The sequence below is a fragment of the Rhineura floridana genome, chromosome 20 (assembly GCF_030035675.1).
Source record: "Rhineura floridana isolate rRhiFlo1 chromosome 20, rRhiFlo1.hap2, whole genome shotgun sequence".
NCBI classification, from domain to species: Eukaryota; Metazoa; Chordata; class Lepidosauria; order Squamata; family Rhineuridae; genus Rhineura; species Rhineura floridana.
In genome coordinates this window covers 6,452,534-6,478,733 of record NC_084499.1, presented here as the reverse complement: position 1 = coordinate 6,478,733, position 26,200 = coordinate 6,452,534, and the positions used below count along the sequence as shown (strand labels likewise).

The window sequence follows — 26,200 nt, the reverse complement described above, 5'->3', positions numbered from 1 at the left end:
TCATGCACTGCTTGTGGGCTTCCTAGAGGCCCCCAGCCTGTCGAGATCAGAATGCTGGACTGGATGGACCTCTGGCCTGACCCAGTAGAGCTTAGGTTCCTGGATACTGACCATTGGGCAAATGCAGGGCTGTGCATACTGTACATTCAATTCACGTGTGTGTGCACCACAGCAATCCACATTATGCTCCAAGGGTAGCGGAATCCTGCCACCTGCATGTATTATGCCAATGGAGCCCATCTGCACAATTTATTTTGCTTCTGCTCACCCTGCAGGTGGGAAAGGAGCTCTGCCAAACACTGGAGATTCATTCTCTGACTGTAGGGAATCTTATTCAGCAGAGATCCTGGGTGGCATCTGGCCCACTTCACAAGGTCGTTGTATTTAAACGGTGGGGGAGGCATGTACACCACTTTGAGCTCCTTGGAGGCAGGGCCATATAAAGTGCAATGAATAATACACGCATACATTTCACACAATTCCAAGCAAATCTTTGCAACCATAGGGGCTAGAAACTTGCTTTCTAAAAACTAAAAGCCGAATGAAATCCAGCACTCCCAAAATACCACATTTTGGTTCTTTTTTTCCTGTAAGTGCATGTAACCAGAGAATATACAGGAGCTCCTCACCTCCCCGGTTGACGTAGAGCCCCTTCTCATTTTTCTCTCCCCTGATGGCTTTATTGAGGAGAAGCACCGCCTCTTCGTACAAGCCCTTGGCATAGCAGTGCACGGCAAAATCATTGTACGTAAGAAGCACCTGCTTCTGGGCCTCCATGCAGACCTCGTCGCCGTCCCCCTTCTTGCTGAGGTCCACAGCTTTGAGGTAGTCATCAATGGCCCCGTCAAAGTCTTTCAGCCTCCGCAGGATGCTCCCTCTGCCAAAGGGATGTAGATATAGACAAGACGGTATATCTTTAGGGAAAGGGCGGCAGCATCTGCTCTGCCTGCCAAAGGTCCCAGGCTCAGCCCCAGGCGGCATCTCTGGGTAGAGCTGGGAATGTCACCTGAATTAGCTCCTTTGAGTATGGCTGGTGCTCCGTTCTCTTGCAGAACCTCCAAGTGGCTGAGCCCGTGGGGCGAGCGCTCTTGTCCCAAAACAGCTTTGGGAAGAGCTCTAGTATGCCGCCAGAGCACTTGCTTTGCACGCGAAAGGCCTCAGGTTCAGTCCGCAGCACCTCCAGGTGGAGCCGCCTAAAATCCTGGAGAGCTACTGCCAGTCAGAGTAGACAATGTGGAGTAAGATGGGCCAATGGTCTGACTTCCTGTGTCCCCAAGAAAGGGGAAGGACGGGGGCCAAAGGAAGGCAAACAAGGGCAGGGAGCGGGAGAAGAGAGCATGGCAGAAGAACAAAGACAGCTGCCTCATTCCAGTTCAAACCATTCTAATTTCTTACTCTGGCTGGCAGCAGCGCTCCAAGGTTTCAGACAGGGGTCTTTTCCCAGTCTTACCCAGAGAGGCCAGGGAGTGAGCCTGAGATCTCCAGCGCACAAAGCGGGTGCTCTGCCACTGAGCGACGGCCCTTCCCCACTGCTGGAAACCCATGGGGAGGGAAGGGATCGGCTCTGCACAGCCTGTCCCACAATACCGATCAGTTGTGACCCACTGTTAAGACACACACACCCCGGGGAATGTTTAGGGATTGTCTGTTGTAGAAACAGAACAAGAAATTCCCAGCATTTTTTTTTAGAAAAAAGATGAGCAAGGTTGACAGGTCGAGGTGCAGAGCTTGGGAAAGTTACTTTTTTTTGAACTACAACTCCCATCAGCCCAATCCAGTGGCCATGCTGGCTGGGGCTGGTGGGAGTTGTAGTTCAGAAAAGTAACTTTTCCAAGCTCTGGCGAGGTGCACAACAATGATGCATGGCGTGGAGGAAGTGGGCGGAGAAAGATTTTTCTCCCTCTCTCAAAATGCTCGACCTCAAGAGGCATCAGTCAGCCATGCTGAATGCTGGGAGATTCAGGCCAGACCAAAGAAAGTGTGTCTTCACACAGCGCGTAGCTAAGCTACGGGATTCGCTCCCACAAGAGGCAGCGACACAGATGGCTTTGCAAGAGGATTAGGCAAGGCTTATCAACGGCTGCTAGGCACGATGATGGCTGTATACAGAGGCAGCGGGATTCGCAACACCACTTGCTGGGGAATCACAGCAGGGAAGGGCTCCTGGCCTTAAGGCCTGCATATGGGCCCCTGGAGGCAGTGAGTGGCGGATGGTGGCTCCATGTCAGCGGGGCAGTGGAATCTGCTCCGGGTTTTAGCCTGAACTTTCAAGGAGCTGTCCAAGGTGCTTCAGCCACTGCCTGGAGGTACCTGGGGGGAGGGACTGTAAAAACAGGAGATTGAACTAGATGGGCCTTTGACCTGATCCGCAACTTCAGTGTGCACATTACCTCCTCCAGAAAATGAATTCCCACTACTTCCCCCTTCCAGTCCAGTTATTTAGACCTGCTTCTTTCCCTTGCTAAAACAGAGTTTATCTTCTACTGTGTCTCAACCTAAGACGCGTGCAGAAGAGATCTGCAACATTCCCAGTTCTTTGTTTTTCTGGAAAACCTTGGATCATTCCCAAGTAACTCTGAGGCAGGCTCAAAAAAAGCCCTGTCCCTCTCCACCATCTACCGAATGGGAAGAATTGCTTTTCCAAGGGAGCGAGCTGGCTTGGAGGAGGTCATGGGTGGTTAGGAGGCTTCAGGAAGAGGAGAGGAAATGCTGCAACATTTTGTTGCAGGTCCCACTAGCAAATTCCGTTTAAGCAGCTTCTCATTCCAAAAGTTCCTTGCCTCTTCCCTGTCCCCCCCCCCCCCGGGCATTCAATCTGAACCCAAAGATTCAATGCAAAGAAAAGATGGTTCATTTAACAACTACAGGAGATGACCCTAACCCTTTAACACACTTCTGTATTTGGGGAGTTTAATTCTGCAGTCCTAAACTCACTACAAGTTCTGACCTCATTAAGGCGTTTTTGCTTCCCCCCCTCAAAAAAAACCCAGCTCAGTGAGGACTATATGTGGTCGGTAGCCACAGAATGCTGTGTGGTTGTTGGGAGGTGTGAATGGAATGGAATCTCCTGAACTGAAGCACTCCACACTGCACCAGTTTGCTGCAGATCCCACTAGTTCCTGATCTAGCAGAGGGATGGGGAACCTGTGACCCTCCAGGTACTGTTGGACTCCAACTCCCATCAGCCCCAGACAACATGGCCAACGGAAAAGGATGATGGGAATTGTAATCCAAAACACTGGGAGGACACCACGTTGGCTACCGCTAGCTTCAAACCACAGCTGGGATGATTGGTACCTGAAAAGGAAGTAGTCTGCATCCAAGGGGCTGTGGTCTATAGCACGGTTGATTTTCAGCAGGGCCCCCTTCAAGTTTCCCTTCACTGCAATGCTCACAGCTTGGTCCTTGGATTTCTCAGCCTCTCTCCTCAAATTAATCAGCATGGCCCGAGCTTCGCTGTGCTCTGGGTCTAACTCAATGGCGTCTTGGAGGTTGTGAAAACAGAAGGTAACCTATGGAGAAAGGGGCATGCTAACTAGAACCAGGGCTGTGGAGCCAGTATGTCAAACCTTCAACTCCGACTCCTCTATTTTTCTACTGTCTGACTCCGACTCCTTCATAAATGGCAAATGCATATTAATGTATTAATATTAATATATTAAATTTATTTTGAAGTCGGAGTCAGTACATTTCTACCAACTCTGACTCGACTCCACCCAAAATTGCTTCCGACTCCAACTCCACAGCCCTGACTAGAACCCCGGGCTCATTCGATGAAGCTGGATGGTAGAAGGTTCAGGACAGACGAGAAGGACTCCCTCCCACCGCATATAGTTAAGGCTATGGAATTTGCAGCCACGAGGTGTGGTGATGGCCACCAACTTATGATGGCTTTTTAAATAAATAAATGGTGAGTACATGAAATCATGAAAGGCAAGGTTACTGATGGCTACTAGTCATGATGGGCCAGTGCTTTCTTTGAAAAAAAAAGAGAGGAGCTGGTATTGTTGATAAAAGTGTCACGGGTGCCAGCACAAAGTGGCTATCATAGGCAGTTTAAAAACAGGTGACAATACTCCCTACTAGTGAGTGCTGGGTAAGCCCAAGATCAGAGGCACCGTCCCTCTAAATATCAGCTCTTGGGGAACAGCAGCAGGAGGGGGCTGTGGTGCGCGTGTCCTGCTCGTGGACTTCCCAGAGGCATCTGGCTGGCCAGGGCACAGGGACAAAAGAAGGAGTCAGTAGCTAGCTGTCTAGCCCAGGGGTTGAGGACCCAAATGTGGCCCTCCAGGCCTCTCTACCTGGCCCTCAGAACTGTCCCCAGGCCACATCCCTCAGCGGCTCTGCTTCATACACCAAGTGCTTTTGCCTGGATGGGGTGCCTGTGTGAACTCTTGCTTGTCTGGATGGAGGAGGGAAAGGGGTGCGAATGTCTGTAGAAACCAGCCTTTTGTACATAGGTAAAATGTCTACGTGTTTCTCCATTTTGGCTCCGGCTCCATCCACCACTAGCAAGGGGTCCTTGGGAGGTCACCTAGAAGGGAATGTGGCTCTCGGGCCAGTAAAGGTTCCCCAACTCTTATCTAGACCATTACTGTCTAACCAGAGTGACAGTGGCTCTCAGGGTTTTCACTCATCACCTGCCACTCAGCCTGGAGGAGGGAAGGGATTGTCGCTTGCAAATAAAAACCAACCTGGCCAGCGATTTACCTTTCCAAAGTAATCATAGAGCCGAGCCCTCAGGACAAAGAGATCTGAGTTCTTTTTCTCCTGAGCGACCTCTTCATTGACCATCTGAAGACAATCGTTGTACCTTTTCAGGGCAGCGAGGCAGGCAATGCTAGCAGAAGAGAAGAGAAGAGAAGAGAACGTTGACTATCCTTTACCTTAACGCTTACCTGAGCATATGAACCTGAACCCTAAATAACATGCCAAACAACTGAGCATCAAAAAAAGGGAGGTCATGAGGACAAAGGGAGTTAGGGGAGCTAGGAGGGGTGGGGAGGAGGGAATAAGGGATTGCAAACATTCTAATAAACTAAGGCCACATTCACACCAGACATTTATTCCACTTTAAATGCACATGGCTTCCCCCAAAGAATCCTGGGACGTGTGCTTTGTGAAGAGGGCTGAGAGTTGTTAGGAGGCTCCTATTTTCCTCAGAGAGCTACAATTCCCTGAGTGGTTTAACAGTCAATCCTTCTTTCCCAGGGGACTCTGGGAATTGTAGATCTGTGAGATTAGGAGTCTCCTAACAACTCTCAGCACCCTTCACAAACTACACTTCCCAGGATTCTTTGGAGGGAAGTCATGAGTGTTTAAAGTGGAATAATAGTGGAATAAATGTACAGTGTGAATCAAAAACGACAAGATAAGCCTGCTGGATCAGGCCAGTGGCCCGTCTAGTCCAGCATCCTGTTCTCACAGTGGCCAACCAGACGCCCCAATGGGAAACCTGCAAGCAGGACTTGAGCGCAAGGGCACTCTCCCCCCTCCCAATCCCTACGGTTTTCAGCAACTGGTATTCAGAAGCATGCTGGCTCCAACAGTGGGGACAGCCCTCATGGCTAGCAGCCACTGATAACCTTATCCTCTATGAATTTGCCCAATCCCCTTTTAAAGCCATCCAGTTTGGTGGCCATCACTGCCTCTTGTGGGATAGTGGGAGTGAATTCCATAGTTTAACTATGCACTGTGTGAAGGACTTCCTTTCGTCTGTCCTGAATCCTCTGACATTCAGCTTCACTAGATGTCTATGAATTACAAAGGAAAAAGCAGAGCTACACATCTGAATCTGCGTGAGGTTCAGAGGGTTCTGCAACGGGTTGACACTGGGGGTGTGTGTCAGATCTGGGTGGCCAGGGGGGACCTGGGGAAAATAGGAGAAGGAGACAGGGACAGGTCAGGCCATAAGGGTGTGGCCTCAGAAAAGGAGCCACACCTGCAAATGACAAGTTTCCTTGTAAAGCAAAGAGCATGCATGTATATTGGGGGTGAGGGGTGGGGATCCAGATCCAGACAGAGATGGGATCCGTTGCCCAGTGCTGGCTTGAAATCACTCCATCAATTCAAGTTCGTGTTTTATCTGCTAGCTACGCTTTTACAGCTGCTTTTTGTTTCTCCTCACAACAAATATTGATATTAATATTGATATTTTGAATGGAAACATCAACTTATTAAAGGAAATGCTGATAAAATGATTGTTCTTAACATCAATATTTTAGAGGTGGATTTTTTTTTTTAAAAAACTTTTAGAAATAGTCATACAATAAAAAAGGTGTCCCCGCACTTGTAGTGCGAGTCGTTTCCGACTCTTAGGGTGACGTCTTGCGACGTTTACTAGGCAGACTGTATATATGGGGTGGGATTGCCAGTTCCGTCCCCGGCCTTTCTTTACCCCCCAGCATATGCCAGGTGCTCATTTTACTTATCACGGATGGATGGAAGGCTGAGTGGACCTCGACCCCTTTTACCGGAGATTCGACTTCCTCCTTCCGTTGGAATCGAACTCCCGCCGTGAGCAGAGCTTCAGCTGCGTTACCGCCGCTTACCACTCTGCACCACGGAGGGTCTTCTTGGTCATAGAATATCACTACATAAAAATCCAACCCACAATGATAAAGAATAAGCAAATTAACAGAAAATTCGGTTCCAAATCTGAATTGGGCGGAATTCTAGCACATCCCTAGATCAGGACTGCAATAGGGGAGTAAAAGGTTTAAAAACCTACCACTGCCTCTTCCAAGAACCTACCCAGATCACTGGAGCCATCCTGGTTGTTTTATTTAAAACACACACATTCACACCATTGCTAATTGCATTAATGGTGCCATGCAGATTTAGCCCTGAGAAGTAGGACACAAGTTACTATGGTAACTATCATGAACTTGTATATTTTTATGAAATGTTAAAATTATATGTAACATCATGGCTCAGTGCAAAGAACTCTGGGAGTTCCATCTTGTTGGAAAACAGGCCTCTGAAAGGGTAAAAATGTTAAGTTTCGGTTTCCATCTGAAGACAGTTAAGGGAGGCCTAAACAGAAGCACCTGGTTATCGGTGCTAATCTGTAAGAGCCTGGCACTCAAGGCCATCCTAGCCTGTGAAGGTTGAAACACCGTTGGGAGGGGGGCCTGGAAGGCGCGCAAAAGTGGAGAAACATCTAGAAAAGGATTACATCAGAAAACTCCTGATTGGTTAATTAATCTTGGACCGTTGGGCTTTCTTTTCCTTAAGTATAGGGCTTGAGACCCATAGCCTTTGTTCCCTCAGGGAGGTTCTGAAAGGTTCCTTTGGACTGGTGCCTATGGGAGGTTACCTAAGCATGGTTTCATTGTTTTGCAACTGATGCTATTCTCTCTGAGGAGAGACGAGACTTCAACCAACTACCTCCTATGTAAGTAGATAGGTTAGTTAGGTTATTGTTTTCTTGTTGTGTAAAAGAATTCTCTTACGTGTACCTAAACCCCTGTTTGGGTGTATGGTTTTCTTTTGGAAAATTGTTTGCTGCTATATTTTAATGTGCACTTATATTTTTGGAATAAAGCTACTTCTGTTTAACCTGGAGTGTTCATTGAGGGTAAGGGTGGTTCTAAATCCAGCACCTTGACCATTCAGCTACACAACTACCAAGAGAGAAAAGGAGTAACAGCTTAATTCTAATTTGTGGGGTTTTACCAGAGGTTTCTTGACAAGGAGTGTAACTTTGGCTCTTGTCTTATAGGACCTTGGTTTACCTATTTTCTGGGCTCAGAGTTCCCCTAGCTCTGAGTTGAACCAGGGACAGGGGTGGTGGCAGCCTACTTTCTACCTTGCAGGGTTGGTGTTAGATTGCACAGCCTTGGCAAGGCGGAATTTGGTATTTGGGTTCCAGAAGAATTGCCCTAAGGGTGGGAATTGGGTCTAGCGCATGGTCCTCGCGCCTTGAGGGGTAGCGGATGCATGACAGTAACAAGCATGTTTTTCTGCCATTGGCCCAGCAACAGAACCCTCCTGAGGTGATTAAAATATGGAAGCCCCTCTGAGAGAAATCTGTACTGTGCACTTTGAGTTAAAGGGATCCATTTCCTTTGGAGGAGGGGCAAGACTTTGAAAGTGAAAGGCTAACATGGTGCCTTCCTCATGTTTTTGGACTACAACTCCCATCATCCCTGACCACTGGCCATGCTGGCTAGGTCTGATGGGAGCTGGAGTCTAACAACATCTGGAAGACTGCAGCCTAGCTAGCCCTGAAATAATATGTTAAAATCCCAGAATAATCAAGGCCTTTTTAAAAAAAAAAACTTTCATCAGTCCACAGACCTTCTTTAGCATAGACCAGACTTGTCCATCTGGTGCCCTCCAGATGTTTGGCTGGCACTGACAGGAGTTATAGTCCAAAACATTTGGAGGTCACCAGGCTGGAGGAGGCTCGCTTACGCTGTGGCGTTGTGTCAAATGAAATTAAGACCCATCATTCTTCAGACTTTTTACTGGTACAAAATGCAGGCAACTTTTTCTGTCGCAAACCCCTTGTTACCTCCTCATGCGATAAAGCTTATTGTGAGGCTGCAGCTCTGTGGCACGAGTGAAGGATTCCAGAGCATCCAGAAAGGCACTCTGCTCATACAGACATTGGCCCTGAAAATCCAAAGACAACATTTAGGAATAAGCGGCCAACCTGGCCCAAGATATTTTGCTGCCTGAAACAGGGTGGTGGAAGGCACCCACTTCCCACCAAGTGCGGTCTCTTTGCACCCGAGATCAGTCGTGGCAAAACATTCCCCAAACGCCTCCCCCACCTCCTTTCTTGATAGTAAAAACCAGAGCTTGGAAAAGTTACTTTTCCAAGCTCAGAAAAAAACCATCGATGATAAATTAAACAGCACACAATTCACTGTCCTTTCATGGAAGCCGAAATCAGCTTCCTGAGGTGGCCACCTTGCCCCACCGAAGGGTGAGGCCTGCTCTGCCTGTGGGAAGGAAAGAGGAGTCACACCACAATCCACTCATTTTTCACATTTATCTGTTCTTGGCTGCTTCGATTTATATCCTTCCTTGTTTTCACCTAATTAGGTGTCCAAGGCTGCTAACAAAAACAATACACAAACACAGCTGTAACAATAAATATCACATGGTGGTGTAGTGCAGTGGTTAGAGCATTCAGCTAGGGAGACTCAGGTTCAAATCCTTGCTTGGCCCTGAAACTCATATAGGCAACCTTAGGGCAGTTCACTATCTCTCAAGCTAACCTATCTCAAAGGGGGGCAGAACCACTGACATTGCCTTCAACTCCTTGGAAGAAGGCAGTTTCAGCTTTTAGATGTTACTATGAAAGAAAGAAAGAAAGAAAGAAAGAAAGAAAGAAAGAAAGAAAGAAAGAAAGAAAGAAAGAAAGAAAGAAAGAAAGAAAGAAAGAAAGAAAGAAAGAAAGAAAGAAAGAAAGAAGATTCAGGACAGGCAAAAGGCAGTTACTTCTTCACACAGTGCATAGTTAAAACCAGGAACTTCACTGCCACAAGATGGATGCCTGTGCTGAGCAGGGGGTTGGACTCGATGGCCTTACAGGCCCCTTCCAGCTCTACTATTCTATGATTCTATGTAGTGATGGTCATCAATCTAGATGGCTTTAAAAGGGGATTAGACAGATTCATGGAGGAGAAGGCTACTCATCACGAAAGCTATAAGCTACCTCCAGGATCAGAGGGACCATGTCCCTGAATACCATTCACTGGGGAACAACAGCAGGAAAGAGCTATTGCCCTCAGGACCAGCTTGTGGGCTTCCCAGACACAAGCCCCTTCTGCGCCACACGTTTAAAGCTGTGTCATACCAATTTAAAGTCATGGCTTCCCTCAAAGAATCCTGGGAACTATAGTTTGTTAGGGGAGGTGAAAGTTGTTAGTAGACACCTACTTTCCCTCACAAAGTCATAATGCCCAGAGTTCACTGGAAAGAAGGATTGATTGTTAAACCACTCTTACAATTCCCCAATCTATGAGGGGAGTAGGAGCCTCCTAACAACTCTCAGCACCCGTAAGAAACTACAGCTCCCAGGATACTTTGGGGGAAGCCATGATTGTTCTAGCTGGCATAATACTGCTCTAAATGTATACTGGATGGGGCCATGTATATGTTTGGTCACTGCGGAAAACAGGACAGGCCTTTGCTCTGATCCAGCATGGCTCTTCTAATGTTCTTGTGGTCTGACCCACCAAAGCCCTTCTTATAATCTTAAAAAAATTGGACTAATCTAGCTCAGTAGTGACTACACTGACTGGCAGCAGGTCTCCAGAGCTTCAGACGAGGAGTCTCTCCCTACCTGGAGATGCCATTGGGACTTTCTACATACAAGGCAAAGGCTCTACCACTGAGCTATATCCCTTCCCCCAGTTATATATCTTAGCTTTTAAGGGATTCACTCTTGCTTTGTAAATTTAAATTACATTGGTAGAACCTGGAGATGCTCTTGTTAAAACACCTATTTAGAAAGTAGACCACATAAGACTGATGATAGGCTAACCCTCCTGTGGTCAGTGCAGCTTTACATTCATCCTGGGTTCCAACTTGGAAGCAAGGTGGGACGCAAAAATCAGGAAATAAGTAAAAGAGATCCCAGAAACGCAAAGGACAGTTTAACCTTTGATTGTGAAACTCAGTGGATTCTTACAAGGGATTGTCATTCTGCCTCACATTCATGTCCCAAAGAGTGCAAGGTCAGAGATAGGTTTCCCCCCATTTTAACCTTGCAACGACCTTGTGAGGTAGGTGCAGCTGGTGGATATTAGGCGGCTAAATGATCTGAACAGGGTGGTTCATGACAGATGCTATTAGAGGTCACTGATTCAGAGGGTCACCATAAGTTGGAATCGACTTGAAGGCACATAACAACAACAAAATGCCCACTCAGTGAGCTTCATGGCTGAAGCCAGGAATCGAACCCAAGTCTCTCTGGTCCACCATGCAACTCCGGCTCTGCTTCTGCAAGTGAATCAGGGTCATCTAAGAGAAGCCCCTCAGCCCCCTTGTGGAATCACAATGACCAGAATCACTCAGAGTGAAACCAAGACTGTAAAGCCGGATTATATTTGTAGAGATGCATTAGCTGAGCTGGGGAGGAGTGTCAATCCTAATCTGTTCACCTGCAGGTGTAAAATGAAGGCAAGGCGATGTCCAACATCCTCCTTATTCATTGACATGACATAGACCTTCCGGAGATGTATCGCAGCGGACTGAAAGTCACAGAGCTGGAGAAGGGCCTCCGCCTTCCTCTCATATAGCTCCACCTGTAGAGATGAACCCACAAAGGGATCAAAAAGCCCCTCCCTTTCCAGATGCAATGCACAAGCCAAGGGAGGCCGTATCCAGCTCTGCTCGGCTTTTTTCTAAACCCTCCTCCTGCCAAGAGGAGAAAAAGGTGCTTCTCCTGCTAAGAAAGCAAAGGGTGCCTAGGAGGCCTCATCCTGGACGCTTCTCCTTAGGGAGGGATCTGTCCGTTTCAGGTCTCAGAGTTCCTCATTTTTCTAATCTTAAATTCAGGTCTAATTTCTGCTAATTTCTTTTCTTTTCTTTTTAAATCCTCATGAAAATTCTTCAGCATTTTAGTGCAAATTTAACCCAATAAAGGCATTTTTGTTTGCCGTTTTGACTTGTAAACCACCTTGAGTGTCTTGGCAGAAAGGCGGTATGTAAATTCAACAAACAAATAAATAATTGTACGCATTTTTGCAATCTCCTAATATAATTCATTTTTGTATGCTATTTTCTCTAGAATATTCATTTTTGTACTCACTTTCCCCTGATATATGCATTTTGTAAACCCTGGTTAGAGAACTACATTGCAAAATTTGGGTAAGTGTGAATTTCAAAGGAAGGCTGTGTTTAGCTTCTCATGTTTTTTCTGAAAGAGTCAATCTGATAAATTTGGCTTTAAATGTGAACTGAATCAAATTTCTCCCCATCCCTACTTTTTGGGAATGACCTCTCTTTTACCAACAGTAGGGATGCTTGCCACATAAGGAAAAAGGCCCCTACGTGCCACTTTTGGTCTCAGCAACTGGGCAGTTTCAGCTTTGGGTTTTAGAGCTGGGGTGAGGAACATCCTTGGACGCGTTCCCCGGTTTATTGTGTGGCCTAGCGGGAGGCTGGACTTCCCTGTGTTTTGACCTTGGACTGTTTCTAGACCTTGCCTCTTGTGTGGCCTCTGTGTGGCCTCTGTCACTGAACCTTGCTTTTTGGATTGCCCCTCTGAGTGTACTTGTGACCGCTGCATTTGGTTTAATCTGAAGAAGGACAGAAACCAAATCTGGCATGACGGTTCTTGAGATCAAGGAGGAAGTTTCTCTCTATGTTTGAATGCTGTTTTAAATCAAGATGGGGAGCTTAAACTTTCAAAACAGCACTGATTTTAACCATATTTGGCAGGATTATCTACTACTGCATTATTATTATTATTAGTAGTAGTAGTAGTAGTATTTAGATTTATATCCTACCCTTCCTCCCAGTAGGATGAAACATTAGAATGAAAATACATTTTTTTCAAATTAAGAAACCAAAAAATTAACGATCCTACTGATCTTTGTATTTTTTGGTTTCTTAGAATTCCTGAGCAATGCTGGGTATTGTCTGCTAGTCAGCTATATATTTTGAAAAGTTGTATATCTATTCTCTCTGCATTTCGACACCACTTGCGATATCGTCACCAAATTCGGCATGATGGTTTCTGAGATCAAGGAGGAGGTTTCTGTCTAGATTCGGGTCTAAATGGGTGCTGTTCTGAATCAAGATGGTGGACTGAAGCTTTCAAAAGTGTATTGCCTCTTTAATTTCTTAGAATTCCTGAACAACGTTGGTACAAGGCTGCTAATTTATGAGATACCTCGTTAAACAAATTCTTTCAGTGTCATGCAGGATAAAAAGAATAGAACATAATCATAAAACCATACTTCAGTACAGCCACAATAAGCTTAAGAGACAACCAGAATAAAAGAAAGAACACAATAAGTACATAAGAGCCCTACAGGATCAGGCCAGTGGCCCATCTAGTCCAGCATCCTGTTCTCACAGTGGCCACCCAAATGCTCATTGTGGGAAGCCTGCAAGCAGGACCTGAGAGCAAGGGGACTCTCCCCTCCTGCAGTTTCCACCAACTGGTATTCAAAGCATGCTTCCTCTGACAGGGGAAGCAGAGCATAACCATCATGGCTAGTGGCCAGATAGCCTTATCCTCCATATATTTGTCTAATCCTCTTTTAAAGCCACCCAAGTGGGTGGCCATCACTGCCTCCTGTGGGGGAGCGAATTTATTGTTTATCTATGCAGTGTGTGAAGAAATCCATTCTTTCGCCTGTCCTGAATCATTCAGCATACACTTCCATCTTTTGGCGCCTACACTTCCGTCTTTTCGGCGCCAGTAAAGACCTTTTTATGCTCCCAGGCATTTTAATCTTCTTAATCTTTTTTAAACTTTTAATCTGTATTTTTAATTTTTGTAGTATTTATTTTGTTTTTGCTGTGCTTTTTGTTGTTTGTTTGTATATGTTTTTGTATTTTTATTATGATATATTGTATTTTATCTTGTTTGTTCACCGCCCTGAGAGCTATTTTGCTAAGGGCGGTATATAAATTGAAATAATAAATAAATAAATAAATAAATGTGCACGAGTGCTAGTGTTGTAAGAGAGGGAGAAAACCTTTCCTCTGTCCACTTTCTCCATGCCATGCATAATTTTATACACTTCTACCATGTTACCTCTTACTCACCTTTTCTCTAAACTAAAAAGCCCCAAATGCTGCAACCTTTCCTCATAAGGGAGTCGCTGCATCCCCTTGATCATTCGGGTGCCCTTTTCTGAACCTTTTCCAACTCTACAATATCTTTTTTCACGCAAGGCAAATGGAATAGTACAGAACTTAAACAGCTATCAGATACAGATGCTAAACCCACCAATGGTACCACAGGGACTTAAAACCAGACCTTAAACGGTCTAGAGAAGGACCTCTGTAGATGCCCACCATGTATGGGGAGGTACATATGGAAGGGGAGGCCTTCCGCTAGATCCCAAGCAGCGTATGTCATGAAATTGTAAAATTTCTATGAATTGTTAAATTGATTTTTAATATCATGGCTCAGTGCAAAGAACTCTGGGAGTTACATCTTGTCAGAAGACAGGCCTCTGGAAAGGCAAAAATGTTGTTTCCTTTCCAGCTGAAAGCAGTTAGGGAGGCCTGAACAGAAACACCTGGTTATCTTTGCCAGTCAGTGAGAGCCTGGTACTCAAGGACATGCCGGCCTGTGAAGGTTGAGAACACCGTTGGGAGGGGGGGCCTGCAAGGCGCGAAAAAATAAGGAAGCTTCACGAAGGGATTACATCAGAAAGCCCCTGATTGGTTAATGAATTCTGGACCGTTGGGATTCTTTTTCCTTAAGTATAGGGTTTGAGACCCATAGCCTTGTTCCCCTTGAGAAGTTCCCCCTAGATGGTTCCCATCTGGATTGATGCTTGCATATGTGGGGTTCCATTGTTTCTTCTCTGATGCTATTCTCTCTGAGGAGAGATGAGATTACAACTAACTGCCTCCTAAGTAAGTAGACATGGTAGCTAGTTTATTTTCTTCTTGTGTGTGTGAACTCTCTTATGTACACCTGAACCCCTGGTTGGGTGTGTGGTTTTGAGGAATTGTTTTGCTGTTATATTTTGATGTGCACTTATATTTTCAATAAAGCTACTTCTCTTTAACCTGGAGTGTTCATTGAGGGTAAGGGTGGTTCTGAATTCAGCACCTTGACCATTCGACTACGAGACTACCAAGGATAAGGAAGTTAAGCCTAAATCTATTTTGGGGTTTTACCAGAGGTTTCTTGACAAGGAGTGTAAGTTTGGCTCTTGTCTCATTGAACCTTGGTTTACCTATTTTCTGGGCTCTGAGTTCCCCTAGCTCTGAGTTGAACCAGTGAAGGGGTGGTGGCAGCTTATCTTCTACCTTGCAGGGCTGGTGTTGGTTTGCACAGCCTTGGCAAGGGGAATTTGGTGATTGGGTTCCAGATCAATTGCCCTAAGGGTGGGAATTGGGTCTGAAGCATGCAGTCCGTGCCCTGAGGGGGCGGAGGACCATGACATAGTGACAGGGGGGTTGGGATCAAGACCATACTTGCTCCTGGTGAACACACTGTTTGATTAAGTGCATTGCAGCAAAAACTAAATTAAGAGAGACTTCTGGCACTACTGTTTGTTGTTTTGGGTAGTTAAGGCTAGTGGTAGGATGTCGCAGAAGCCGCTGACTAAATCCCAAACAGCTAGGGCTATTGGAGCCACTGAAGTTGAAGGAGCAGAGGGCAGCATGTCACTTCTACAGCCTGAGCAGCTAGAAGGGAATGTGTCCGTCCAGACGTTTCTTTTGCAGCCTCCTAGGCGAGAGGAGGTTGCAGCAGCCAAACAAGCCGAGGAAGACAAAAAAGAGGAAGAGGAAGATGAGGAGGAGGAGGAATTGCCTAAGGGTTTGCAGCGTTACCTGGCAAAACAGATGCAATTGTTGACCCTACAGTTTGAGGCTATGAGAGAGGACCGTTTGAGTCGGGAGAAATATGTCCGAGCTCGTGAGGACAGAGAAAAGCAGAAACCTTTTCTCCATAAAAAAGCTTTTCCAACTTTTCATGAGCAGGAAGACATTTTTACGTATTTCCAAATTTTCATGCATGTTTGTCGGGACCAGCATGTGGCAAAAGAGCATTGGATGAGTGCGTTACGCATTAATGCTCAAGGGGAGCTCCGTGAACTCTTGAACTCAGTACCTGATGAATTTGCTGATGATTTTGATCATTTCTATACGCTAGCTCGCTCTCACTTTGCTATGTTTGCTGATGATTGTTACCGGCGGCTGGAAGCTGCCCAGAAGAAAAACACAGAGAGCTATGTTGCATTTTCATCAAGGATTGGGAGAACTGTGAAGCGCTGGGTGGACACCGCAGAGGCTGTAACCCGAGAACAAATCTTGGACCTGTATGGCCGGGAAGTGTTTTACAAATGCCTTCCAAAAGATCTGGCAGCCCTAGTTAAAGATCAACAGCCTGCGACGCTCATTGAAGCTGGGACTCTAGCAGATCGGATGTCAAAGAACCGAGCTGGTGGGGAAAGACCTGCCTTTGTTAAAAAGTCTGAGAACTTTCCTACCAAGCCGTTTGGACGGGGAATGCCTGGAATGCAGAAACCATGGCAACAGCCGAGAGAGGAGAGGGCGAAGGAGGGGCCGAGTCACCCCAACGTAGCCTCAGCTCCGTCGGCACAAAGAATACAGAAAAAACTTCCAGGAGAAATAAAGTGTTTCCGATGTGGGGAATTAGGACATAAAGCAGATTCCTGTTCTAAAAATGTGCCTAAACCTACACCAGCTGTAAGGAAAAATCCTAAAGTTGCTCCTGTTGTGTGTGTAAGGGACACAGAAGAGCCGAGATCACAACTACCAGAGCTATCCTCATGGTCATCCGCAGGAGAGGAAGAGGAGTCAGACTTTGTTTTTTCTGCTCCTAACTTGCAAGACTGTCCTGAGTCTTCTCGTGGTCCTGTTGTCAAAGCTCAGCTGAATGACACTAAGTATCTGCTGGCCTACCCTGATTCAAGTAAAAAAACCAAAGTTTTCCATGTTAACATGATGAAGCAATATTTTTCTAGAAAACATATGGTTTTGGCTTGCACCAAAGTGCGTGAGAACACAGAAGATTTTTTGGACTTGGTTGCTGAGAGTCAACAGGAGTAGTATTGCTACACCTTTAACTGATCTGTGTAAAAATTCCCTGCCTATGCACGTTAATTGGACTGACAAGTGTCAGAGTGCCATTGATGCCTTAAAAACTTTATTGGTGCAATATCCAGTTTTGAGAGCTCCTGATTTTTCTAGCCCTTTTGTAGTTCAAACTGATGCATCAAATTATGGGCTCGGAGCCGCTTTGCTTCAAAGAGATGCTGATGGAGAATTACATCCCATTGCATATCTCAGTAAAAAAATGATTCAGAGAGAGCGCAATTTGGCTACAGTTGAAAAAGAGTGTCTTGCTTTGGTCTGGGCTCTTGACAAGTTACGCCCTTACCTGTGGGGATGCCATTTTCAATTACAAACCGACCATTCACCTTTGTGCTGGCTGGCTAAGATGAAAAAGTCCAACCAGAAACTCTTCCGCTGGAGTTTGGCCCTTCAGGATTTTGATTTCTCCATCCAATTCACAAAAGGACATGATAATGTGGTAGCCGATGCATTATCCTGTGCTCCTGTTCCAGATGATTGATTTTTTGGCTCTGATGACCTATGGCTTGTTTTGGACGCTGTTTTTACTGTTTTAAGATTTTAACGTGTTTTTTGGATTTTTGACTGATTTTATGGCTTATGACCTTCTTTTTGGATTCTGGACCAGCTTTTGAATTGCCCATTTTTATTCTATCTCTTTATTCTCATAATAAAGTCTTTTTATTGTTCTGTTTCTCTGGGTATTTTAGGGGTCCTTATTTCTCTCTAGGTATTGTTATTTTTGCAATTTCCTTTTTGTTAAATTTTTTGGTAACCTATTTTAGTATGGCATAAGTCTGGAAGTCGCACACCTGCTTGGAACATTTATGAAATATTTCCTTTTTATTGCAACATGTTTTTTGATGTATTGTTATGGTTAATTTTGATCCTTTTCTTTATTCCTGTCTGGTGTCAGCGATGAAGCAGAACTGTTTGAGTTCTGACGTCATCTTCAAGGAAAAGGGGCGTGTCATGAAATTGTAAAATTTCTATGAATTGTTAAATTGATTTTTAATATCATGGCTCAGTGCAAAGAACTCTGGGAGTTACATCTTGTCAGAAGACAGGCCTCTGGAAAGGCAAAAATGTTGTTTCCAGCTGAAAGCAGTTAGGGAGGCCTGAACAGAAACACCTGGTTATCTTTGCCAGTCATTGAGAGCCTGGTACTCAAGGACATGCCGGCCTGTGAAGGTTGAGAACACCGTTGGGAGGGGGGGCCTGCAAGGCGCGAAAAAGTAAGGAAGCTTCACGAAGGGATTACATCAGAAAGCCCCTGATTGGTTAATGAATTCTGGATCGTTGGGATTCTTTTTCCTTAAGTATAGGGTTTGAGACCCTTTGTTCCCCTTGAGAAGTTCCCCCTGGATGGTTCCCTTGGGTTTCCATCTGGATTGATGTGGGGTTCCATTGTTTCCGCCACCAATTATGCCGCCCAACTAGATCAGCCACACAAGGCCTTCTCTCAATCCCGCCAACCAAAACAGCTAGGTTGGTGGGTACTAGGGAGAGAGCCTTTTCCGTGGTGGCCCCCACTCTCTGGAACTCCCTCCCATGTGATCTTCGACATGCCCCTTCCCTAGATGTATTCCGCAAGGCCCTGAAGACGTGGCTATTCCAATAAGCCTTTGAGGTCCTTGGGATGGGTAAATCGCCATGAGTCTGTCATCTATCGTATGCTGTTAATATAATTTGCTTTTATATGTATTGATGACTGTCCAATATTTTTATCTGTTGTTATTAATGTGATTGCATCTGATATTATTGTATTTTATCTTTTTTAATGTACGTCGCCTAGAGTGGCTAATTGCCAGATAGGCGACAAACAAATTAAATATTATTATTATTATAATATTATTATTATTGCCCTTGAGAAGTTCCCCCTAGATGGTTCCCATCTGGATTGATGCTTGCATATGTGGGGTTCCATTGTTTCTTCTCTGATGCTATTCTCTCTGAGGAGAGATGAGATTACCACTAACTGCCTCCTAAGTAAGTAGACAGGATAGCTAGTTTATTTTCTTCTTGTGTGTGTGAACTCTCTTGCGTACACCTGAACCCCTGGTTGGGTGTGTGGTTTTGAGGAATTGTTTTGCTGCTACATTTTGATGTGCACTTATATTTTCAATAAAGCTACTTCTCTTTAACCTGGAGTGTTCATTGAGGGTAAGGGTGGTTCTGAATTCAGCACCTTGACCATTCGACTACGAGACTACCAAGGATAAGGAAGTTAAGCCTAAATCTATTTTGGGGTTTTACCAGAGGTTTCTTGACAAGGAGTGTAAGTTTGGCTCTTGTCTCATTGAACCTTGGTTTACCTATTTTCTGGGCTCTGAGTTCCCCTAGCTCTGAGCTGAACCAGTGAAGGGGTGGTGGTAGCCTATCTTCTACCTTGCAGGGCTGGTGTTGGTTTGCACAGCCTTGGCAAGGGGAATTTGGTGATTGGGTTCCAGATCAATTGCCCTAAGGGTGGGGATTGGGTCTGAAGCATGCAATCCGTGCCCTGAGGGGGCGGAGGACCATGACAGCGTAGAGCTTTTTAAATCAGAACCAGCACCTTGGATTGGGGCCAGCAAAGAATCGGAAGCCAGCGCAGGTGAGAAGTGGCCAGTGTGATGATGTGCTCCTCATGGCTGGTCTCGCTACCATTCGCCAGATGAAGTTTCCAGACCATCTTCAAGGGCAGCCCACCCCTGAAAAGCCTTATAGTATTTGGGGGGAGGGAATCCAGTGGGGAAACAGTGAAGTAAAACAACGAAAAACCTTCTCCCACAGCCCTGTTCCAGGCTGGGGGCCCTCTGCAGCTGCTTGAGACATTAAGCTCAGTGCTTTGTTGAATCACATGCTTAAGAAGCCACATCCAGAGTGACCTGGAGCAATTTTGCTCAGGAACTGGCTCCTGATGTTGGACATTTCCCAGTAAAGCCACCTTTGAGGGGTGGGAGATTTGTGCATGACTGAGAGGCAGGTTGGCTCTGGTCCCTCAGCAGTTTGGCCATATGAGCATACAAAGCTGCTTAATACTGACTGCGGCTCCAGTCCATCCATCAGCTTCCACAGGGGAAAAGTCCCATTGATGTCAATGGGGCTAACTTCTGAGTAGACATATGTAGGCTTGCAGAGCCCATCAGGCCATGCATCCACCTAGTCCAGTATTATTATTTACTCTGTTTGGCCGTAGTTGGCACATAGAGGTGGCTTTCTCACAGAGAATAAGGCTATCGATGGCTACTGGCCACAATGGCTGTGTACTATCTCCAGGATCAGAGGCGGTGAGCCTCCAAATCCTAGTTGTTGAAAATCACAAGTGGCAAGAATCCTCTTGCTCTCATGTCCTGCTCGCGGCTTCTCAAAGGCGGGATATGATTGGGAACAGGATGCCAGACTAGATGGGCCTAGAGCCTGATCCAGCTTCAGGTCTTTTCTTCACGCTCTGCAGACGTGGGCTGCCTTGTGGACCTCTGTTTCCCAGACCAACCTCTACCTCCTCCAGGTTACCTTGGTAGGATCCAGGTTCAGGGCTTTGGTATAGGAGGTGATAGCTTTCTCCCACTCTCTCTGGAAGAAGTACTTGTTACCTTCGTTCCTGCTGCAGATTAAAAAAAAGAAGCAACAGTAGCTAGCACCAAGAATTCTCTTACGAAGCCTGGAAAGAACTACAGGCTGATACAACCATGCATGCAAAGTGATTCCGTGATTGCTGAGACTCCATCTATGTCAGAGGTGGGGACCCATCCTCCAGATGTGGCTGGACTCCCACCCTCATCAACCCTGGCCAGTGGCCCTGTTGGCTGGGGCTGATGGAGGGACCTGGGTTCAATTCCCCACTCAGCCATGAAACTTGCTAGGCGATCTTAGACCAGTCACCATTTCTTAGCCAAGCCCACCTCTCAGGGTTGTTGCAAGGGTAAAACGGAAGGGGTGAGAGAAACCATATACGCTTCGTTCAGCTCTCTGGGAGAAAGATGGAACAGAATTCTAATACAATAAATAAAATCATACCAATCCATAGTTTGCACAAAACGTTGTTCAGAAACCTACTGCAAACCATGGCATCTAATCCTAGTTTGCCTGCTGATTCCAATCCAAACCATGATTTGTGATGATGCCCAAACTAAACCATGGAAGGATCAAGGCACCGCATGTTTATAGGTATAAAGGAGGGACTTCCACCTTGCCAAGTAAAAGTTAGAATAATTTAGCTTAACCATGAATAAAAATCAATGAGCCGTTTGGGAGAGCGGGGAACACTCACTGCTCTTCAGTTCTGTTCTGAAGAATGCCTTCAAAAGTCCCCACTTTGTTGGGGTTCTTAACATACTGTAAGGTCCCCCCAGACCCAAAAATGCGATGGATGGATTTCTGCCGGGCTTCCTCGAGCTTCTCTTCAGTGACTGCAGTCGGAAAGACCCCAAGGTAGACTGTCGCCATCTTCACTTCCTGCAGTAACAAAAAAGAATGAAGCCCTGGAGCGCAGGAGGCCACCTTATACCAAGTCCAACCAGTGGTCCATCTAACTCAGTATTGTCTACACTGACTGGCAGCAGCACTGCAAGATTTCAGACAGGGAGTTATTCCCAGTCCTACCTGGAGATGCTGGAGATTGAAACTGTGACCTTCTACATGCAAAGCAGATGCTCTGCCACTGAGCTACAGCCCTACCCTCCAGGGAATCAATCAGTCCTGTAACATATGCCCAGTTCAGAAACTGGTATGCCCTCCGAGTGCATGCAGAGTGCTTTCCCTTGGTTATTAAGAATGACCACAGCCAACGCCGGTACTCCAAGCCAACTAAGACAGGGATGGGAGGGAGGAGTCCAAGGGCCATATTCCTTCACAGACAACGTTCAAGGGGGGGGGCAATATTCCTGCGGTGGGCAGGGCCAGAGGAAAAGCAAACACAGCAAAGGATGCAACATTTACCTTTCTACTGTAGGCTGCATTTCAACCACACAAAAGTCAGAGGATTCTGCACACACACACACACACCACTCTCCAGCCTCCATCTCCGTAAGGTCCAGGACCCGTTCCAGCCACACACCTGAGGAAGAACCTGAGAAAGGTGTGCAGCAAGGTCGGTGAGGGATCTCATCTGGGGACAGAGGGGGAGGCCTGAGGACAGGCATGGCCTGGAGAAGATTCTGAGGGCCAGATACAGAGGCTTGGCCACATTTGGCCCCTGGGCCTGAGGTTCCCCACCCCTGGTCTAAGAGGTCTGGGGGAACAGCTTCAAATCAGAGAGCTTGAGTCCTGCTCTCCCTAATCTTTCAGGAAATTATGCAGCGGTTGTAGATGGGGCCATATTAATTTAAAAAAAGGTTTTGCTCCAAAAATAGCTGGACTCTATTATGCCTATAAATAACTATACATACATTAGCAAAACCTGCGTAACTTCACTTATTTTGCACAATTTGTTCTAAAGTTCTTAGTATTTTGCTTAGGATAGTCTAGTTCTGCTAGAGGCTTTTTCCCTAGGCATATTTCCTTTTAATAATAATTGTATTGGATCTTTTCCTGTTATGCTATTGAACAAATGAACAAACAAGACTGCAACTGGGACAAATGGGGGGGGGGCTTTTAAAAAGAAAGGCACCAGCCACAAAAGAGGTATGTTTATACATACATACACAGACAGAAAGCTTAAAGTTTAAATTTATAATTAACAGAATGCCACAGCTAAAAATGGAGTTAAGGTAAAACACTATATTGTAAACAAAATGAATAAATGCACTCTTGTAACCATACAAAGACCAAAGGCCCATAAAAAGTACATAAATGTGATTGCATTTTATTTATTTATTTATTACATTTATTAGTCACCCATCTGGCTGGTTTACCAGCCACTCTGGGCGACGTACAACATAAAAACATATAATTCACATTAAAACCTTAAAATCCCAACAGTAACACTAAAACCTAACCCGCCCCAAAAGCCTGCCTGAAGAGCCAGGTTTTCAAGGTCCGGCGGAAGCTCATCATGGAGGGGGCATGGCGGATGTCATTTGGGAGGGAGTTCCACAGAGTGGGTGCCACGATTGAAAAAGCCCTCTCCCTAGTTCTCACCAGTCTAGCTGTTTTAACTGGTGGGACGGAGAGGTCTTTGGGGGCTGATCTTGTTGGGCGGCAACATTGATGATGCTGGAGGCGCTCTTCCAGATAGACTGGGCCGAAACCGTGCAGGGTTTTAAAGGTCAAAACCAACACCTTGAATTGGGCCCGGAAAGCAACTGGTAACCAGTGCAACTCCTTCAGCACCGGAGTGATGTGGTCCTGCCGGCGGCTACCCTTAATCAGGTGAGCCGCTGCATTCTGTACCACTTGCAGCTTCCGGACTGTTTTCAAGGGTAACCCCATATAGAGCGCATTACAGTAGTCTAGGCAAGAGGAGACCAGGGCATGTACCACCAATGGGAGCAGATGGTTTGGAAGGTAGGGGCGCAGCCTTTGTATTAGATAGAGTTGATACAACGCCGCCCGGCTCACAGCCGAGACCTGAGCCTCCATGGACAGCTGGGAGTCAAGAATGACCACCAGGCTGCGGACCTGGTCTTTCAAGGGCAAACGTACCCCATTGAGCACCAGGTCCACATCCCCCAGCCTTCCCTTGTCTCCCACAAACAGTACCTCCGTTTTGTCAGGGTTGAGCTTCAGCTTATTCCTTCCCATCCAGCCACTCACCGACTCCAGGCACTTGGACAGGGTTTCCACAGCCAACCCCTGTGAAGACTTAAACGAGAGATAGAGGTGCGTGTCATCTGCATACTGATGGCATTGCAGCCCACATCTCCTGATGATAGCTCCCAGCGGCTTTACGTAGATGTTAAATAGCATTGGGGAGAGGATGGAACCCTGTGGCACCCCACAAGTGAGAGGCCATGGGTCTGAAACCTCATCCCCCAGTGCCACCCTCTGGTACCTTTCAGAGAGGAAGGAGCAGAACCACTGCAGTACAGTGCCCCCAATGCCCAGTCTCTCCAGGCGGTCCAGGAGGATGCCGTGGTCAACAGTTTCAAAAGCTGCTAACAGATCCAGGAGGACGAGGAAGGTGCATTCGCCCCTATCCAAAGCCCTCCTCATATCATCCACCAAGGCGACCAAGGCCGTTTCAGTCCCATGTCCAGGCCTGAAGCCAGATTGAAATGGATCAAGATAATCTGCTTCCTCCAAGTGCGCTTGCAACTGCTTTACCACCACCCACTCCACCACCTTGCCCAGAAATGGTAAATTCGAGACTGGACGAAAGTTGTTCAAGACTTGGGGATCCAAGGAGGGCTTCTTTAGAATTGGTTTTATTATTGCCTCCTTGAGGGCTGATGGCATTATTCCCTCTTCCAGGGACATATTTACCACCGCCTTGATCCCCTCGCTCAGTCTATCTTTGCAGCTCATAATGAGCCATGACGGGCAAGGGTCAAGTAAGCAGGTGGTAGGGTTTAAGGTTGAAAGCACCTTGTCCACTTCCTCGGATGGAAGAAGCTGGAACTGATCCCAACCCGCCGAGATGCCCCTGGCCGACTCTGGTTCACTCACTGTATCCACAGCGCACAGAATAGCACTCTTTATACAATTGATTTTATCCGCAAAGTGCCTTGCCAATTTGTCACAGGAGGCCTTAGACTGTTCCATCGGCTCCGGGGCAACTGGACCGACCAGGCTCCGGACCAGTTGGAACAACCTCCTGGGGCAGCACCCTGCAGACGCAATAGAGGCAACATAAAAATCCTTTTTTGCTGCCCCATCACCACATGGTAGGCTGCTGCCGCCGCTCTAACCTGTGTTTGTCCTCAGAGCGTGATTTCCGCCACCAGCGTTCATGCCGTCTCACTTCTCGCAGCCGTGGAGTATACCACGGCACCATCTGAGCTCTGTTCAGGGGAACAGGGCGTTTCGGAGCCACCCGGTCTATTGGCCCGGTGATTGCAGTGTTCCACCTCTCCACCAGAGCCTCAACCGAGTGCCCGTGTGCATGCTCCAAGGATTCCCCAAGCGCTTTCATGAATCCATCTGGATTCATCAGATGCCTGGGGCGGACCATCCTAATGGGTCCTCTACCCCTGCAGAGGGTTTGTGGCATCGAGAGGTCCACTCTTACCAAGTAATGATCTGACCGTGACAAGGGGGTGACAGATGAATCCCCCACTTTCAGATCATTTCCCTCCTCTCCCGAGACGTAGACAAGGTCAAGTGCATGACCAGCTACATGACCAACTAATATGTAGGCCAAAGACTGTATGCTTTACTAAGGCTTTTTAATGTTCCTTGAAATCAGTATTTCTAGATTATGATAAAGCTAGAATAAGAAGTTGAGAGGATTTAAGAATCTGGCACGCAGACATCGTTTGTCTTCAGTCTATTAACAAAGTATTTTAAATGTAAAATCCTAAGCTATTTTCTGGCACTGATGAAGACTTGATGTTGAAACATGTTTGGCCTACACATTAGTAAAGTGCACTCACATTTATATTAGGAGTTCCCAAACGGTGGCCCATGGACAACCAGTGGTCTGCAAACTTCATTCCCTCCCAAAAGGAGCCCAGGGTGGCAAACAAGAGACAAAAATATTAAAAATATTTTTAAAAACATCTTTAAAAGCCATTCCAAAACAGATCCAAACTAGGATAAGGATATTTTATCTGAATTTGGTTTAAAAAAAAAAAAAAAAAGGGGGAAAGAAAAATAATTCTTCATTTAAATATTTATTTAAATAAATAAAAAGATGCACACAACATTTTAAAATATTTTTTTTAAAAACACAGGAATTCTAAAATTCATTTAAGAACATAAGAACATACGTTTGTATCTCCATAAGGGCTAGAAGCTTATCTTAAAAATAAAAGATTCTGCAGGAGCTGGATTCTGCCCCGTTCTGTGTTTCTGAACAATTCTGCGACCCAGCAAGAATCCTGCTTTGTGGGGACAAGGCTCTCCACTGAATCTTGTCACTCTCCAGGCCCTTAAAGGTTCTTATGCTCTTACACTATTGCTTGTGGGGCCATTTTGGTCCCTGCAGGAGGGAGCAATTTTCGCTTTGGTCTCCTTCACACCGGCCGCTCTCTGTTCCCCAAGGCTGTCTCACCTTCTTCTTCATTACCTCTTTCCTCTCCTCCTCCTCCTCTTCCTCCTCCTCCATCACGTCTCCCTCCTGCATCTCCGCGTCCTCCAGTTGCTAAGGCAACGCGAAAGCAAGCAACCCCTACCGCCTCAGGCGCTGCTATTCACAGATCTGCCGGTAGAGGGAGAAAGAGAGCCAGATAAAAGTGCAGGCTTCCGCTGCCAACCCCCCTGATCTTCCTTTGGGGTGGTCGGTGATCGTGTGAAGGTGCTTTGCCACGCGTACACGGGACAGCGCTGTCGCTCTCTCGCTCTCTCGCTCTCTCACACACACGTTTCAAAAATTATTTTTTAAATAAAGGGGTCTTAAGATGTTGGATTGGTAGAGGTGGTGGAT

The 26,200-nt window shown here is 46.3% G+C and overlaps 1 protein-coding gene across 1 annotated transcript in view; it reads right to left on the bottom strand.

Moving 5' to 3' along the window:
• The window catches only part of TTC16 (tetratricopeptide repeat domain 16), a 34,704-nt gene extending 11,264 nt beyond the window's left edge, over positions 1-23,440 (bottom strand). The window contains exons 1-8 of the mRNA XM_061604477.1: positions 23,377-23,440; positions 21,008-21,192; positions 20,251-20,341; positions 11,121-11,264; positions 8,519-8,619; positions 4,711-4,840; positions 3,298-3,512; positions 630-877 (exon numbers count right to left, since the gene is read on the bottom strand). Coding sequence (XP_061460461.1) covers positions 630-877; positions 3,298-3,512; positions 4,711-4,840; positions 8,519-8,619; positions 11,121-11,264; positions 20,251-20,341; positions 21,008-21,192; positions 23,377-23,418 — 1,156 coding nt within the window. The 5' untranslated portion in view covers positions 23,419-23,440. The remainder of the gene's footprint in view (positions 1-629; positions 878-3,297; positions 3,513-4,710; positions 4,841-8,518; positions 8,620-11,120; positions 11,265-20,250; positions 20,342-21,007; positions 21,193-23,376) is intronic.
• Between the last annotated feature and the right edge of the window lie 2,760 nt (positions 23,441-26,200).